Source organism: Megalops cyprinoides, chromosome 14 (assembly GCF_013368585.1).
Source record: "Megalops cyprinoides isolate fMegCyp1 chromosome 14, fMegCyp1.pri, whole genome shotgun sequence".
NCBI lineage: Eukaryota > Metazoa > Chordata > Actinopteri > Elopiformes > Megalopidae > Megalops > Megalops cyprinoides.
The window spans coordinates 31,829,702-31,846,033 of record NC_050596.1 but is presented as its reverse complement, the minus strand read 5'-3'; the positions used below and the strand labels follow the sequence as shown (position 1 = coordinate 31,846,033).

Below are 16,332 nucleotides of genomic sequence, written 5' to 3'. Positions count from 1 at the left end.
TGGAAAAGTACTAAAACAAAATATATAAACAGCACAAATATAATGTTATATAGTGTCATCTTAGAGCCTTCGGTCATTCTGTTTACAGGCTGTGGAAGAATGATCCATGAGGGCAACGTAACTGTTAGGTGAGAAGAATAAAAGTGCCACAGATGACTTGCGTTTTTGACCTTGCCACCGTGGGAACAGTTTACCGTGCAAACACTGCAGCAGTGACGTAGGACAGGCTCTCGCGCTGAGGCTGAAATAGCACCTGGCCGGCGATGTCCAATCAGATCCCACGGAACTGCCCCGTACCGCTCCGCAGCGAGCGGCGCATTAACATGCTGTTCTCGCTCATTTCTCTCTGACCTCCGGCAACTTTGCAAGTCAAGTGCTGAAAACTAGGCACTGTAAAAAGCTTTTAATAATAATAATATATATAATGTTACAATAATAAGAAATGTTACAAAAACAGGAAATGGAGATTTCCTGCAGACATGCACATTTCTGGATGTCACTGTAGTTTATCATATATATGTATGTAAATAAACAAATATTGTTACAATTATTTAGAAATGAGAGCAACAATAAAATAACTTGTAAAATAACAACTTGTACTAGCGATGGGAATTATTATGTCCTTGTCAGTAATGAAATAATTAAGTTCTTAGTGGGATATTTGAAGACCTAGCCAGTATATTAATTTTCTGCAGAGGTAGTTAGATTAACCATTTTGTGACTTCATAACCAGACCACTCCTTGTCACAATTAAATGTTATAAAGTCAATAATAATGTTATAATTCTTTCGGCACCCTAGTGACTTAGAGGAATGTGATTTTAATTATTGTGTGACTGTGCAGAATAAATCTGAGGCATTAAGCCGGGAGCGGATGCCGCAGTCACGGCCGCGGCTGCAGGAAGCCGCGACCTTTCGAGCGCCGCCTCCGCGCCCCCGGTGTCACCGGCGACTCGTCGCTGCTGCTCCTGACGGCCGCGGCGGCGGGTACTTGTTATTCAGCGGACGGCTTTGTTTTCTCAGATTTAATCAGCACCGCCGCCCCTGCAGCACAGCGGCGTCACACAGGAGATTCGGAAAGCGCTTGACTCGTAATGATGCAATAACAGCGGCGCTCTGTTAAATACGACCGAAAACAAAAGCCAAAGCGGGGACGAGGCCCGCGCGTTAGAGGGACGCCCCTCGGACGAGTCCTCCGGTGAGCACCGGGGAAGGCGGTCGTTTCGCGGAACGTCTTCTGCGCGCCGATGGGATGATGAGCTCTCTCTCTGCGGTCTGTTAACATTTGCGGTGACTCAGCTGACTGTTTGCGATCGGCCATTAGAAAGCCCTTGACAACATCACACTCGAGCACTGTAGGGTGTCTCCCGTGGTTTTTAAGAAAGAAAAAGGCAAAAAGGCTGTTTTAGCAGTTTTAAAGTTTGAGGAACAGAAACTCCATTTAGAAACAGTGATTTGCCTGTCAACTCCATCACTTTTGTGCTGGGCTTGTTTTAGACCATCTATAAAATGTATGTAATTTACTGCCATTCTGTCCACTCCACATCTTTCTGCTGAGGTGTATTTAAGGTGCTGCGATTAAGAGTGATTCCTTGTGAATAATAATTATAATAATAACATACAGAGGAATATTCTAGCACAGTGTGCAGGGTTTATGCCCATGTGTTTGCTACAAAGCACGCCTGTCCTCATATCTCTCACATTGTTGGACTGCACTCAGTATTTATGCCTGTTAAATCAGTACCAGTTTCGGGTTCCACTGAAGCCAGAGGTGACTGTTCTGCATGTTGCCTCCAGAAGGCGCATGTGTGGTTATGTGTTTTGAAGGGAGGGGGGAAGAGGCCATCACCCAGCCAAAACGGACCAAGGGATCACTCGGGTGTGTGCGGCCCCCTCTTAGACCCGCCCTCGCTCTCCGGCCCTCCTCTAACCGTGCTGATTGGTTCGTTTCTCACAGGTATGGAGTCCGGAGAGCAGCTGGCGTCGTCCTCCTCGTCTTCGTCGGCCTCGCCCTCCGCGCACGCGGCCTCCCGCTCCTCGGCCGTGTCTCCAGCTCCCCCCGCCGCCAAGAGCCCCCTGGTCTCCAGCCAAACCCCCCTGGGCTCCCCCCTCACCACCTGCGGTAAGGACAGACCCCTCCCCGTGTCCCCAAAACAGGTTCACGCCGCTGACAGCCTCCATCAGGGGCCAATACACACCAGCCCTCATATAAACAGTATTTTGAGATCATACAAAATGCAGTACCTTCCTCCAAGTGCATATAACATCTTTGCACATTCTGCTTTGCATTGTCCCTACACCGAGTCGCCATAGTCTGTATCTGTTTTTATTTGCTGTGATGAACTGGCAGATCCGCACCTTTTTAATCATACATGCGTCCTCCTATTTGTCCACCTGAAACATAGCTGCCCCAATGGAGGCATGTGCTCGGTATGAGCATTGCACAGCATTAACGCAAAGTAATAAACATTGTTCCATTTTTTTTCCCTGTTTTCTTGTTGCTTTGCTTGTTTATTGTAGTTTAGCTTCAAGCAGAACTTTGGCTGTAATATTCACCTTTAGCTGGGAGTCACACTTAAGTTGCACCTCTTTTTTTTGAGGCCCCTCGTGAAAGAAGAAAAAAACCCTTGGTGTTGATTATGCTGATTATGTTGTGGAGCCGGAGGGGGTGTGTCTCCCCCAGTCTCTCACTCTCTCGGCTGTCGCCTCGATGAGTTCCAGACAACGCAAAAGCCCTGTGGAGCACGCAGTCATCACAGCCAACTCAGATGCACGCTCTGCCTGCGTTTTCGGACGCTTCCGTTAGCTGCGGAGAGAGTGTGCAGCAGTTAGCACACTCTGCTTTCTCTGAGCGCTGATAGTGGTCAAAGCCACGCAGAGATGGTGTGTAACCCATCAGATTGGGCTGACCAGCAAATAAAATGCAAATTTCCAAACTGATCTGTGATTTTCCCCCCATGTTTTTATGATGTAACAAAGCAAAACAAAAATCCTGTTTTTACGCCATTATAGACAAAGACCCCGTGATGTTTTCTCATACATTCCCCAGCCACGTCCACATTGTCAGATTCCCCCCGATAAGCCATTTTGCACTTGAATGAAATACCGAAATCGGGCTTGTTACTCTGACGCCACATTGCTGTTTTGAGAATAAAGCAAACTGGGGTTGTATTATGAGATCTCCTTCCCCCCCGCGGACTGTAAAGACATTACGGCTCCTGGGCTGGCAGCGTTCCTGCCCCAGTCTTGCTGATTGAATTACACACCAGCCCGCACGCTCCCGTGTCTGCTCTGCTGTGTCTCGTTAACTCGTTAAATTACAGTCACATTCTTTCTCCCCAAGTACTTTTCCCATTACATTATGAAATATATCACCGCAATCAGCTGAAATTTAACTATCTGTCTATCGGCCCCTTGAAAACGCTAATCGGGTTAAGTTTGGGGTGTTCATGGCAGCAGGATAATGAAGGGTTTGTTTTGGGGTGGAAACTGAATAGGAGGGATGTTTTCCACATGCTTGCATCACACTTTCTGTAATTGATCATGAATACAGAGCATGTGATTCTGAAATGCACAGAAATGGAAGTATTTTCCATAATGCGTATTATCATCTGCAGTGAGGCATTTCGTAGAGTGTGAGGGTCAAAGAGGAGTCATCAAAATTGCATTGCTACAAAAAGCGGCTCAAAATAAATGGCTGATTAACAGCAAATTCATAAGTCAAAACTGACCTGTGCTTATGCAAGGAGAGACACACGTGGCGTTATTGATCAGCAAAACTCAATTAGGGCAGCAGTGATGGCTGACAGTGGCGACTCTCGTATTCTCGGGAATCGTATTTTCATGGAAATCTCTTAACACCGCCCTCAACATTGGGATACAATTTCAAAAAAATCCATAAAGAAATGTAAAAGCTCAATCCCTCTCTCAGCTCCTCTCCTGTGGATCAGGAGCGCATCAGATCTCTGAACGAGGCCTGAGGCAGAATGTTCTCAGGCTGTGATGGCGGAGGCTGTGTCCTTCAGGCACCCATGCAAAGAGCCAAATTTCGTTTTAAATCTGGAGCCAGGAGACTTATCTGGCAGAGTGCAGAGTTAAAATGTGCCCAGCGCTGGGTGCGATCGCAGGGCGGTGAACCTCCTCAGCTGTTTGTGCTAAATCTCTGCTTTTTCTCTTTGAAGATGAGCAGAGACTTACTGGTTGTTTGCCATTTTTCATAACCCCCCCCTTATATTTTGTAAACTTGGGAGCTCTTTGATCAATAGCATCGCTTGTTGCTGGTGAGAAGCGGAGCTGTGCTCTCACACGTCCATCTTGCTTTGCGATGCAAGTCAAATTCAACACTGCTTATTGCACAGACTCGTTTTGCTTCTTACTGCAGACTGAGATTATCGTAAAGCCACGCGCTCAAAGATTGTTCTGTTGTCAGTAATTAACTGATCAGACTGCTTTCATGTAGGGAAGATATGGATCAGAATCATCTTCTTTAGAATTGACAACTACAATATCAAAAAAACAAGCACAAATATGTTGCTGGCTGCCAAATGGCATTCATTAGGATGGAGAGGAGTGATCATTTCTCTGTCTGTGGGAAATTTCAGTTTTTGATCTAACTCTGATGGTGAAAGAACTAGTACCTCCAATCTGTTTGATGCTCACAGAGGTATTTAATGAATACAAAATAAACCTTTTTGAACACAGTAGTCTTTGCCTGGACAAGAGGAAGACCTTTTGTGGTCTAATTTTTAATTTTTTTTTTTTTAAAAAGTAGAGTAGAGGTGTAAGCACTGACCAAGGCTGTCCAGCATTCCTGCATGTTTTCTGACGATGGTGTACTTTTATATAGCTAACCCTGAGAAAGCTATTTTGATGGTTATTTTTCTTCTCAAACAATACTCCTCCTGCTTAGAAAATAATTTTTACCAAATTGAATGCTTTTGTCTGACCCATCTAAAAGTGTAAGACCAAATTTCCTTTTAACTGGGTATAAAGTGGTAGAAATGATCTCAGCATTTTCGTAACTCCTTCGTTATGTAATATATCTGAAGCTAGTCAAACACCTTTACGAAGTAAGATCAAGCAATAATTAAACATATGGATAAATCATTCCTTTTTAGGCAGAATTACTGTATTTAAAATGACTCCTGTCCAGCTTAAATGACCTTTTCTATTCTTTACCTTACCATTTAACCTAGGCTCTTTCACAGAGGATTCTAGGGACATATGGAATTGTGAGAAACCTCATATTTCAGTTGCTATGTTATGTAAGGCTTTTCGTGATGGAGGCCTGGCTCTGCATAATTTGGGTCTTTATTATAGGGCAGTGCAAATTAGGCACGTTTCCTGACTCCGAGTCCCTGCGGGTTCCCACTGAGTTCCCCTTCTGACACCAATCCCGCTGAGGTCATTATCGAATTATTGTTCTTTAATTAATATTCAATCTTATGTAATTTAAAACTGCACTCAGAGTAGACCTTGTGAGCTTTATAAAAAGTGTATATAAAAAGGGAACTGGAACGACACCAGATGTATAACTATTATGTCATTCTCAAACCTCTCACACGGACACAGAGAACATTTGGCCACTTTATGGAACATTTAAGCTCATGTCATGTTAGCTTCAATGGTTTGCCGGTACAAGGTTGTTCCTGGTAAAGAATATGAAGTGTACCACTATTCACTAGATCACCCTTAAGTGATTTCAGTCTGTCTGTTTTCGAGCACAGAAATATCATAGGCACACACGACCCTGTTTTTCCTCCAGACGAGTGTCACTGTTATATCCTACGGCGTCCCTGTGCCCTGGTGTTGTAAGTGTACCTCCCACTGCTGCGCCAGGCCTGTCCGCTCGGAGTAATCTCTATAATGGGAATGAGAAGGACAGAGCGCCGCGAGCAGATACATTACGATCACAGAAAGGGAGCAGCTCATTTTATAGACCAGCTGCAAGCCCACCGTATCGCCATAAATACTCTGCCACGGTTGGACAGGAGAATATGCGTGAAATGGGGATTCCCAGTGATGGCACCGGGCTTAGAGCTGAGAGCTGGGGTTCTGGTGAAAGTCACAGCACTTCATGTTTGAATGTGATTTTCAGATGTGTGCATTAAATGCTTTATTGCTGCATCACACAGACTTTACAGAACTGAGCTGAAATGAACAAGCCTGGACAGAGGAAGGTTTGTGACCTGGAGAACGGGGTTGTGTAAAACCTGTGAACTTTATTTTGTACAGTGCAGTCAGAGCACTTTCCAAAGAAAAGGGAAAAGCCATGTAGCTGAAATAAACACAAACACAGCTGAGGAAAGCAAAACGGGCTGCGAAGTCATGGGAAAATCATAATCACATGATTATAACCGAGGAGCAGAAAGCAGCCAGCACAGCGCAGGGATTTCACTTGGGATTGCAGAGAACCCATGTCCCTCATTAACCCTGCGAGTCCGCTGCACAAATGCATTTCCTGTGTCACTGTCAGGCACTTCTGAAGAACTTCTGATTTACTTACACATCCGTCGTGCATTGTGAGGTTCTCACAGTCTCATTCAGGAATATGAAATCTCTTCAGTCATCATTATTTTTTTTAATGTACTCCTATTACCTGGCACATTCATCGACTGTTTGAACAGAACACGCTTGCCTTCTTTCCTGTCTGTGCTAGAAGTTGAATTTGGACTGAATGTGTTCCTTCTCTCCTCTGGCTGTTTGAGAGGTCAGAGTTCACATATCAACATGTTCATATTAAGGTTCAGAAGTAACTTAAATGATGTTATGAATGATGAAATGATGAAAACAGTTGATGAGTAGCGTATTGATAATAGTTGTTGCAATTTACTTTTCTTAGGTAGAGCTGCCCTTGGCTATGTATGAGCTGGTCTGGCTGCTGGCTGAACCACTTGTGGGTTGTTTTCCGTCTGCTGCCACTGTGATATGTTGATAATCTGTTGCTATGACGATCATCCTGGCCAGGATGTCTCGGAAGCACAGCACAGTGATCTGTGGGGTTTGGTGAGGATCTGAGGCAGTGCAATATCAACTGTCAAGACGTCCCATGGAAATGGGGACACGAAAGGGGTTCCATCACAAAAGATTAATACTCTCAAATTTCCTGAGACTTTATGCTTTATGACAACCAGATGGGAATTAGGTTATGCGTTGTGCGTTCTCTTTTCAGCGAATCATCTTTGCTTTCAAAGAATAAGATGCTTATGGTTACCAGATACGGTGTTTCTTTCATATTCCCTCTGAAATACACAGAAAGAGCCTGGGACTTTAAAATGCCCGTGATCTCAGATTCCCAAATCTATGCTAACTTATTTGCACAGCCATGTTTAAACAGATCAAGCCGATTCCTAGGGAGCCTTTGTCCTTTATACTACTAATGTCTTTATTGATAATGCATAAAACATTCTCTTACCAAGTAGAGGTTGTAAAATCTGCAGGGAGAGGGAGTGATATTAAACTTTAACATGCACAGGGATGAATTATTTAGCTGCGGTACTTTAGCCGCCACGCCATGCATTTTCATCGGTGAGTAACCCGGGTGCTGCCGTTTGTCATTCTCTGCTGCTCAGGGCATCTGTTCCGGCAGGCCAGCGATCAGACCTTCAGCATGTCGGCCGTCTCAAGTGCCTTCCCCACCGTCAGTCACCCGGCCTTCGGCCTCTACACCACCAACGCGGGGCGCTCCGAGTTCGGGGGCCTGGGGACGCTGGGCGTCTCGGCGGCCTTGGCAGCTCACCCACAGCTGGGAGCGTTTCCAGGTAAGGGAGGCGGTGCCCAGCTGCCTAAGCCGCCGGACTACATTTCCCAAGATGCCCGAGCACCCTCTTTGAAATCACCTCATCATGTCATTCAGCATCTTTTGGTGAACAAAAATAAAGAAAGAAGATTGGGTACATTCATCAGAGAGGGCCATTTTTGAGAAATCAAAGCTGTACCATTTAGCTGTGTCTCTGTAGATGACTCCTTTTGGGACAGTTAAGGGGCAGTTAAGTTGTAATGTTAAGGGGCAGGGCTTGTAACCAAGAGGTTGTTGGTTCAATTCCATGCTAGACCACGATTGCTGAACCCTTGGTCAGGGTACTTAACCCACAGTTGCCCCAGTAAATATCCAGCTGTATAAATGGATAAAATTGTAACCTTCTGTTGCAAGTCGTTTTGGATAAGGACATCTGCTAAATGATAATAGTGTAATAGTGTAATGTAATGTTTGCATCCCAGCTCAGGTCTTAATTGCTTGGCTGGAGCAGCCGATCGGTTGGGAACTTGAAGCACGCGTTGTTCCGGGTGCCCGTCGGCCGCTGGCTGAGGGACAGCACTGTGGAAGTCCATTTCCAGGAACGAACACCCTGCTGCAGATGCATTTGAGCATGTAGCTGCTGTTTATTCTTTGACTTATTTCACACATGGGCAATTTTAAAACAACCTGCAGATCTCGTGCTCCTCCCTCACTGTGGCCGCTTAGAATTTCCCTGCAGTGAGTCGCCCGTTAACCCGGCACCCAGCAGACCCTGCTGGCATGCATCAATTTAATAGTATCGTACATCAGAATAACCAGCGGCCTTTGAGGATTGACATTTACGGTGGATGGATTCGTCAGGGTCTCGGTATAACTTTGACCCCGTGGAACACGATATTGGATGCTATCTGGCATTACTGCGTGTTTTTGAGGAGTGCCTTTTTTTGGCCGTCACGCTCAGGATTGTTTTTGTTGTTTGGTGTAAATCAGTATCTTGATCTTCGGTGAGAATGCCACTATTGTATATTCCTGAACCTCAGTAATGTATGGTAATTGAAATCAGAAAGATGCTGACTTGGAGATTTCACACAAAAATACAGCTAGATATGTTTTCTCTTGATGGCTTAATTTATGGAGGAGTTCTTGAGTATTGCTGAAACTAATATCAGTAATGGCAGTATTGTGTGTACGGTCAGATGTGAAATGCCCCCATAGCCAGTGTAAAAGATTTGTGAGAAAAGAGAGACGATGCAAACAAGAGGTGTGATGTAATCTTAAATCCATTAGATGTTGATGGATTTCAATCTAAACCAAAGTGGCATAGCAGTGGAATGCACTTGTGGTCTGTGCAGGTTTAAGTTCAAAGGAAAAAACCCGCTTTGCTCTGAAATGAAGTGAACCTGCCTGAAACAATGTGTTGAAGTGTTTTGGATGTGAGGCATAGGTAACGGGTGTGTAGGTGTAGGTGTTGGAGGTGCTCTGCATGTGTGATATGAGCTGTAGTGTTGAAGGTATTTAGTGGAGTAATGAATGGTAATGTTCAGGTCATGGGGTTTGTTTGAGTCACAGGCAGTAATATCATTGTGCGTGTTAAGCGTTGATTTCTCCAGTAAATGGCAGAATGACAGGGTGGCGTGTTTCTCTCTCCTGTAAATGGCAGAATGGTGGCGAGCTGCTGAGGCCCATGGGCGTGGTGCTGCCTCCTTCTTCCCATCTCTCCTGGGCCTCCCCCCGATGTTCGCGACCACCCTTCAGAACCACGAGTCCGACCCCTACCAGACCCGGACAACCAGCAAGAACGGGCAAGGCCCTCAGAAAGGTACGCCCCATCCGGATTCTCACCTCAGAATCTCACCCGGCTCGTTCACTGTACCCCAGAATTTCACAATTAAATCATGGAAATCCTTATAGGCAAAGGTATGATATTAAGCAAATTTAATTGGCCCTAGAGGTGATGAAAGGCAAAAATGCATTAATCTTTTTTTGGTAAGCTGGGGAGTGAAGTTTTCACATTGAATATATTAACTTGTTCATCTCCATAATTAACTTTCTTCTGTTCAGATGGCCTTAGCAGCCTCTGTTTTGAGTCGACTCGCCTCAGAGTCAGCCTTCTCTCAGGGCTTTACCGCTGCCTCAGTCAGAGCTGGGCTTTACCGCTGCCTCAGTCAGAGCTGGGCTTTACCGCTGCCTCAGTCAGAGCTGGGCTTTACCGCTGCCTCAGTCAGAGCTGGGCTTTATCGCTGCCTCAGTCAGAGCTGGGCTTTACCGCTGCCTCAGTCAGAGCTGGGCTTTATCGCTGCCTCAGTCAGAGTCCTGCTGCCTCAGTCAGAGTTGGGCTTTACCGATGCCTCAGTCAGAGCTGGGCTTTACCGATGCCTCAGTCAGAGTCCTGCTGCCTCAGTCAGAGTCGGGCTTTACCGCTGCCTCATTCAGAGCTGGGCTTTACCGCTGTCTCTCCGTGTCACCTCAGTGCTGTGCCGCACCATTCCCGCTATGTTTCCATTTAAAACACTGTTAGTTTGTGCTTTTTGAGCTCATGGATTCACAATGTTATGTTACAGTATCACCTGCTGGAGTATCATCAGTGGCATTGCTACGATATCATACCAGAACATGGTGTGCAGTAGCTGAGGTGTTGTTATTTAAGATCTGTGTTTGCTGGCCGGCGCAGGGGGGAACAGCGCGGTGAACGGAAACAGCGTCTCGGCCTCCTCTAGGGGGAGCTCTTCTAGCACCGTCTCCCCGGCGCTTGGCACCCCGGGGCAGGCGAAGGCTGCCAGCTCCAACAGCAGAGGGCGCAAGAGCAACCAGGACAACGGGAAAGCGCAAGACAAGCCGACTCAGAAAACTAAAGACAAGGTGAGAGGACGGGGTGTGGTTTTACAGCCGTTCAGATTACAGCTTGCAGGAGCAAATGCGCAGTAACAGAGTGTTTGGTGCTCTGCTGCTGGAGGGATATTGGAGATGCAGACAGTCTGACACTTGAGCAGTGTGTCTGGCTCGGGGCGTTATCGCTCCCCGATTGATTGACAGCGTTGTCGTCTGTTGCAGAAGCTCTGCAAGAAAGCAGCGGGGAGCTCCAGCAACAGCGAGAGCGAGTCCGGCTCCTCCTCGGACACTTCGAGCGACGGGGCCAGCAGCAGCGGCTCAGAAGACCTGGAGGAGGACGACGACGATGACGAGGAGGACCAGAGCAACGAGAGCGAAGACTCGGACTCAGACGGCGAGGCTCGGGGGAGCAGGAAGGAGAAGGTGAGGGGTCCCGTGTGTGTGGGCCTGTTCAGAGGACAGCGAGTCCTCGCTGACAGTGAACCACATCAGCTCAGTCATTACATCATTAATGGCTTTGTTTTCCGTTTACCGTGAAAACAGTGTCACATCTCATTTGGATGTGTTACTCAGTCATCAGTATGCGCATATGCAAAATTATACACTGTGTGTGTGCGTGTGAAGGGGCTTGTTTGCTCTCTACATTCATAAGCTTGTTGTTATTCAGAGCTGAACCCCCTTTCTCCCCCTCAAGGTGGTGACGCAGGGGGCGGGCGAGAGGAGGAAGGATTGTCCAAAATCTGCGGAGGACCAGGAGTCCAGGGAGAGGAAGAGCAGCCAGCCCCAGAGTTTCCCCACCGAGCCGCCTGTCCTGTCCCGCTGCCCATCCCAGCCCTCCCCGCAGGGCACCAAGCCCAGGGACGAGGCCACACCCCACCTCAGTGTCATCCAATCCACAGGGCTGGTGCCAGTCACCAAGCCGCCGCCCACCCAGCCAGGCGGGGAGGGCTCCCCCAAGGCCCCGCCCCCCTCGGCAAAGCCTCTCTCCCTGTGCCCCTCGCCCAATCCCCTCCCCCTCTCCCTCTCGCCCTCGCCCAAACCGCCTTCCCTCTCCCCCGTTGCCAAACCCAAATCTCTGGCCCCCTCCCCCAAACCCCTGGTGCTCTCGACCCTGCCAGACGAGCCTCTCTCACACATCAGCGATTTCAGACTGAAGCCGGTGGGTGTGGCTCTCGCCCCTTCTGTCTGTGCCCTTCTGAGAGTGTCCGAGTGGGAGGGCGTGGTTCTGTCCGTGTCTGTGAACGCACCAGTGAAAGTACACACACAGACATGAAATGAATGATCGCGCTTCAAAACACAAGACCCAGATCACACTTTTCCACAGGCCTTTGAGGAGTTAAAACGTGTGTTAAATATTTGCGTTTATTTTTGGACTATCGTTTTTCTGATGCACAGCTTTTTAAAGGTCAGTTGGCTTCTCCCTGACAGCAGATGAGATTTCTGAGCACTGAGGACAGTGTTCCGTATGTTTGTGTCTCATGCTGTCTGGCCACATACATGAGTGAAAGTGACAGCATATTTAACTGCATCAGGATTACTGCACCACGGCAGACAAGCAATTAGCTGGGCTAATGCTGTAGAGAAAATGTGCATAAAGAGGAGACAGCTCTCAGTTCTCTTTTTTGACATAAATGGAGTTATTGTTGGAAGATGCGAGTACTAGACCTTAAGTGAACGGTGGCCTGTTTATTGGTGAATGACCCGGAGCTTTGGAATAGAATTGGTTTCACGTTTAAAAGCAACAGGAACATTGTGCAATTAGGATATTTTCAGAAATGTGTTACACAAATTTGCGTACCTTTATAAATACATGCGTAGAGTATTTTCATGAATGTTTCCAGGCATACCTGCTGGGGCTAAACCAAAACAATGCTTTCAGTGGTTCCTGTGCTGTTTTTTCTGCTATGATTTTTAGGGATTACGAGGTTAGGTGCAGTAATTTAAAGAAGAATAAGTACGTCTTGCATGTAAATATTTTACATATTTGTAAATATTTTACCTTGCCAGCTACTCTCATAATGTGTTAATGCAGAATAACAGTCAGTGGTAACGGTGTGCTGATTTCTGCCCCTCTCTCGGCCTGATTCAGCCCTTCCTACCCCAGGAGAAGTTCCAGCAGGCCTTCCCTCTGCAGCTGAAGAGGCCCCAGGAATCGCCCAAAGCCCACAAGAAGGCAGCATTGTCATCGCTACCCCCTCCCAAACTGTACCCTGAGGCCCCCCACAACAACCACGTGCACCCCTTCCTCCTGGGGTACCGCCCCCCCAACGGCGTCATCCAAAGCATGGTCCAGGACGCCCCGCTGGCCCTCATCACCAAACCGCGCGGTCAGGCCAGAACCCCGGACAAGCCCCCCCTGCTGGTCCCCGGGCCCACCCCCGCCTCCTCCGCCCCGGTCAACCTGAGCACGGGGAGCCGGAGCCTCTCAGCCTCGTCTACCTCACCCACCCCGCCCCGGCGGAGCAGGATGCCCAAGGCCACGCCCCCTGGGAAAGCCACGCCCCCTGTCAAGGCCACCTCCCAGAGCCACCTGGCGCGGTCTCTGGTGGACCTGTTCCGCGGCGCCGAGTCCGACATCCCCGGCAGCAGGCACTCGGACGACTCGATCGAGGAAGAGGATGATGAGGACGAGGAAGAGGAGGACGAGGATTCTGATGACAGCCTCTCAGGTAGGCCCCCACCCCCGACCCAAATCGTGGGACCATTTGCCCTCAAGGAAAAGATTAACAAACTTACTTTGAGAGCTCTGCTGAACTGAGGCTGATCTCACTAGGCTGGGCAGCAGTGTGGTGTAGTGGGAAGGTGCAGGACTCATAATCAAAACGTTGCTGGTTTGATTCTCTGCTTGGGCAAGGTACTTAACTCAGAATTTCCTCAGTAAATACCCAGCTGTGTAAATGGGTAAAATTGTAACCTGTAGCGGATGTTGTGGGCAAGAGCATCTGATGAATGGTAATAACGTAACGTAATGTAATGGATGTAACTGAAGGGAGGATAAGAGGCAGGCAGTGTGCCGGGTTTGCTTGTGGTTTAGTGTGAAGGGCAGAGAAGGTCTTTCTGTGAACGCTGACTCTCTCCCCTCTCGCATTCTCTGTCTGCAGAGTCCGAGAGCAACTTGGAGAGCGACTCGGACATCTCCGAGGACGACGTGAAGGACGGGGACGGGACGGGGACGGACACGGACGGCGAGAGGACGCCCCCAAAGCTGACCAAATCCACCTCCCTGCTGAATACCTCCTCCGGCCTCTCGCCCAGCTGCTCCCCCCTCAACCTCATGAAGACACCGGGCCCCGCCTCCTCCGCCGCGGTGACCAGCTCGGGCTCCCTGGCCTATCACAGCGCTCCTTCCTCATCCTACGCTCTCTGCACGCCTCCAGGTAACCACGGGCAACGTGCAGCGGTCCGCTGGGGTGCTCTGACGAGTGTGGCACTTCCAGGGACGAGCGAACGCGTTTAACGTCTTTTTAAGTCTTGCTGAAAACCAGTAAGGTGCTGTTGTTACCCTGTTTGCTGCCCTGGTGAGATGACAGGCATTATTCAAATCATTGTAATGTAGGTATTGTGTGGCGCTGAGTCAGAGGCAACCCAAAGCTGTTTTCTGTAAAACGCTGCGGTTTGTTCAACATGCTTTAACCGCCTGTTGTGCGTTTCGTGTTTCTGGTTAAGCTTGTTTTCTTTTAGCATTGGTAGTTTTTCATGGAGTGACCCAAAAAGACCTCTGTCACTACCCCTTTGTTACGACAGGGATTCACAGTAAAAGGGTGTGGCTTGTACCTCTCAGACAGGGCAGAGAGACTCCTCCATCGCATGGAGGCATGACCCAGTTCAGGAAAAAAAGGAGCACAAGATGGGCATTTTACACTGAGATGTTACAGCTAGGCAAATTCAGTGTGTTTTTCTCAGAGTGTCCACCGGAGGCAGCACTGATGCACTTTAGCTGCAGGTGGGCGGTGCCTGAGGTGAGCTGGAGGCCAGTCCACAGCCGATTGGCCCAGGCTGGCAGTGTGTTTTAGCCCCAGATATGATAGTGGGTTGGCCCAGAGCCCAGGCAACTGAAACTCAAAGTAGGTGTTTTGAGACTGCCTGAAATGCAGTTGCTAGAAAGTGTTTTTTCATCCCGTGCGCACGGCTGCGTAGTGCAGTCGCATCTTTCATCGCTCATGCCAGCCAACACAAGTTGCACATCAGGTCTGCATATAAGAAGCTTCATTTGCCATGATCACCTTCTGTTGCGGTTTCTCCATAATAAGAATAATAGAAGCACAGCCATCAGGGATATCATAAGCTAGTGCGCAGCCACACAAATCTGTTGAGCGATCTTGCCAACACTATAGCACTACAAAAATTCATCGAAGATGTCACAGGGCTCAGCAGAGGTCAAGCAGTAGATAAAGCTCCACTGAATTGTATGTTATTACCTAAACTTACAAATTCAACACAACTGCCAAATGTCACTAGGGATAAATGTTCAACAGTGATGTTTGGTTCTTAATAATTGGGGGCGGTTGTTTCATGATAAGTGCTGCTCTGATATGGGGAAAAAAGTCAAAAAACAAAACTGGGATTCCAGGAGGAAAAGAAGGAAACTCCCCACCAGTGAAACAGCGGTCATGTAGTTGCAGTCCTTGTGTCAGGAGTAGTGCAGGAATTAACATATAAGACCCAGTTGGTCTGGGTGTTCTGGTTTTTTGATTCCCTCTGGAAAATGCACTATGCTATATATGCTGTGCTTTGTGACAATCTCAGTTGTAAAAATGTGCTGAAACAGATAAAAGTCGATTGACTGGTGACTGATCAGACACTACGCCCAGCAGACCTGTGCTTTAGTTCTGCAGTGTGAGATGCAGTGCTGTTTTTGGAAGGTCGTAGCACTGTGGTGTCTGACCGCCGGACCTCATGGACTCTCTCCCTCACTCCCTCTCTCCCTCCCTCTCTTTCAGGTGCCGGGAAGAGAAAGAGAGAGCTGGACGAGCGGGAGCTGAGGTTACCTCTGCAGTTTGGGTACGGTTTTTCAGAAGGCAGCATTGGGGGGGGGGGGGGGGGGGGCTGCTCCCCAGCCTTGGATGTGGGTCAGTTCCCCCCTATGGGGTGGAAGGTGGGGGGGCTCCTAGTGTGACAGTTTACTGTGGTACTAACAGCCCCCCTTTAACTCCCAGCGGGGGGCACTGAGACTTCCCTGCCTTTGTGGAAAGCTGCAAGGAAGCCGAGGCCTGGAGCAGAGCCACCGCAGCTGCAATTGGGCCGAAGCCCCGCTTTTCACTGGCAGGCTCGGGCAGGAAGTGCACGATTTCGTCCAGTCGTCTGCTCCGTTTATGGCCTGTGCCGGGCATACCGAGCGCTGGCACGCCTCCAGGGGCGGGCTGATGTCCTCGCTGGCAGGTTTCCATTCTGAGGAGTTTCATTACCGATGGGGTCGGAGGTCACACAGGTGCAGAGACAGTCCGTCTCTCAGGCCAGGCGGGATGGAGGTCATGGCTGTAAAGGGGCAGCTTATATAGAATGGCCTCTTGATCCTCTGTGTCTAGACTGTGTGGCAATAAGAACAGAGGTTAAGGTCTTTTCTGTTCTCTGTTCTTCCATTACAGAGGAAAAAGCCCTCAGTTTCGTGGCTTTTACTCCAGAAGAGTCACTCCTTCCTAGCTTTAAAAAAAAAAATATATATATATATATGGTCTTTGTTGAGTGTTGGGTTTTTATTATAAATGAGTTCAGGCTGAAGGCAAATGTGACTAAACCCTCATTTACAATGGGAGCCCCAGACACAAA

General features: G+C 48.2%; 1 protein-coding gene across 12 annotated transcripts in view; it reads left to right on the top strand.

Moving 5' to 3' along the window:
* The window catches only part of LOC118789307 (bromodomain adjacent to zinc finger domain protein 2B-like), an 80,130-nt gene that overhangs the window by 44,706 nt on the left and 19,092 nt on the right, over nt 1-16,332 (top strand). For 11 of the 12 annotated variants that reach the window (XM_036545663.1, XM_036545662.1, XM_036545660.1 and 8 more), the window contains 9 exons: nt 1,957-2,121; nt 7,571-7,759; nt 9,398-9,556; nt 10,409-10,596; nt 10,789-10,989; nt 11,261-11,725; nt 12,656-13,235; nt 13,668-13,943; nt 15,507-15,567. In XM_036545663.1, the coding sequence (XP_036401556.1) occupies nt 1,959-2,121; nt 7,571-7,759; nt 9,398-9,556; nt 10,409-10,596; nt 10,789-10,989; nt 11,261-11,725; nt 12,656-13,235; nt 13,668-13,943; nt 15,507-15,567 (2,282 nt within the window). In that variant the 5' untranslated portion in view covers nt 1,957-1,958. The remainder of the gene's footprint in view (nt 1-1,956; nt 2,122-7,570; nt 7,760-9,397; nt 9,557-10,408; nt 10,597-10,788; nt 10,990-11,260; nt 11,726-12,655; nt 13,236-13,667; nt 13,944-15,506; nt 15,568-16,332) is intronic. The other variant, XM_036545654.1, reaches the window with a different exon arrangement.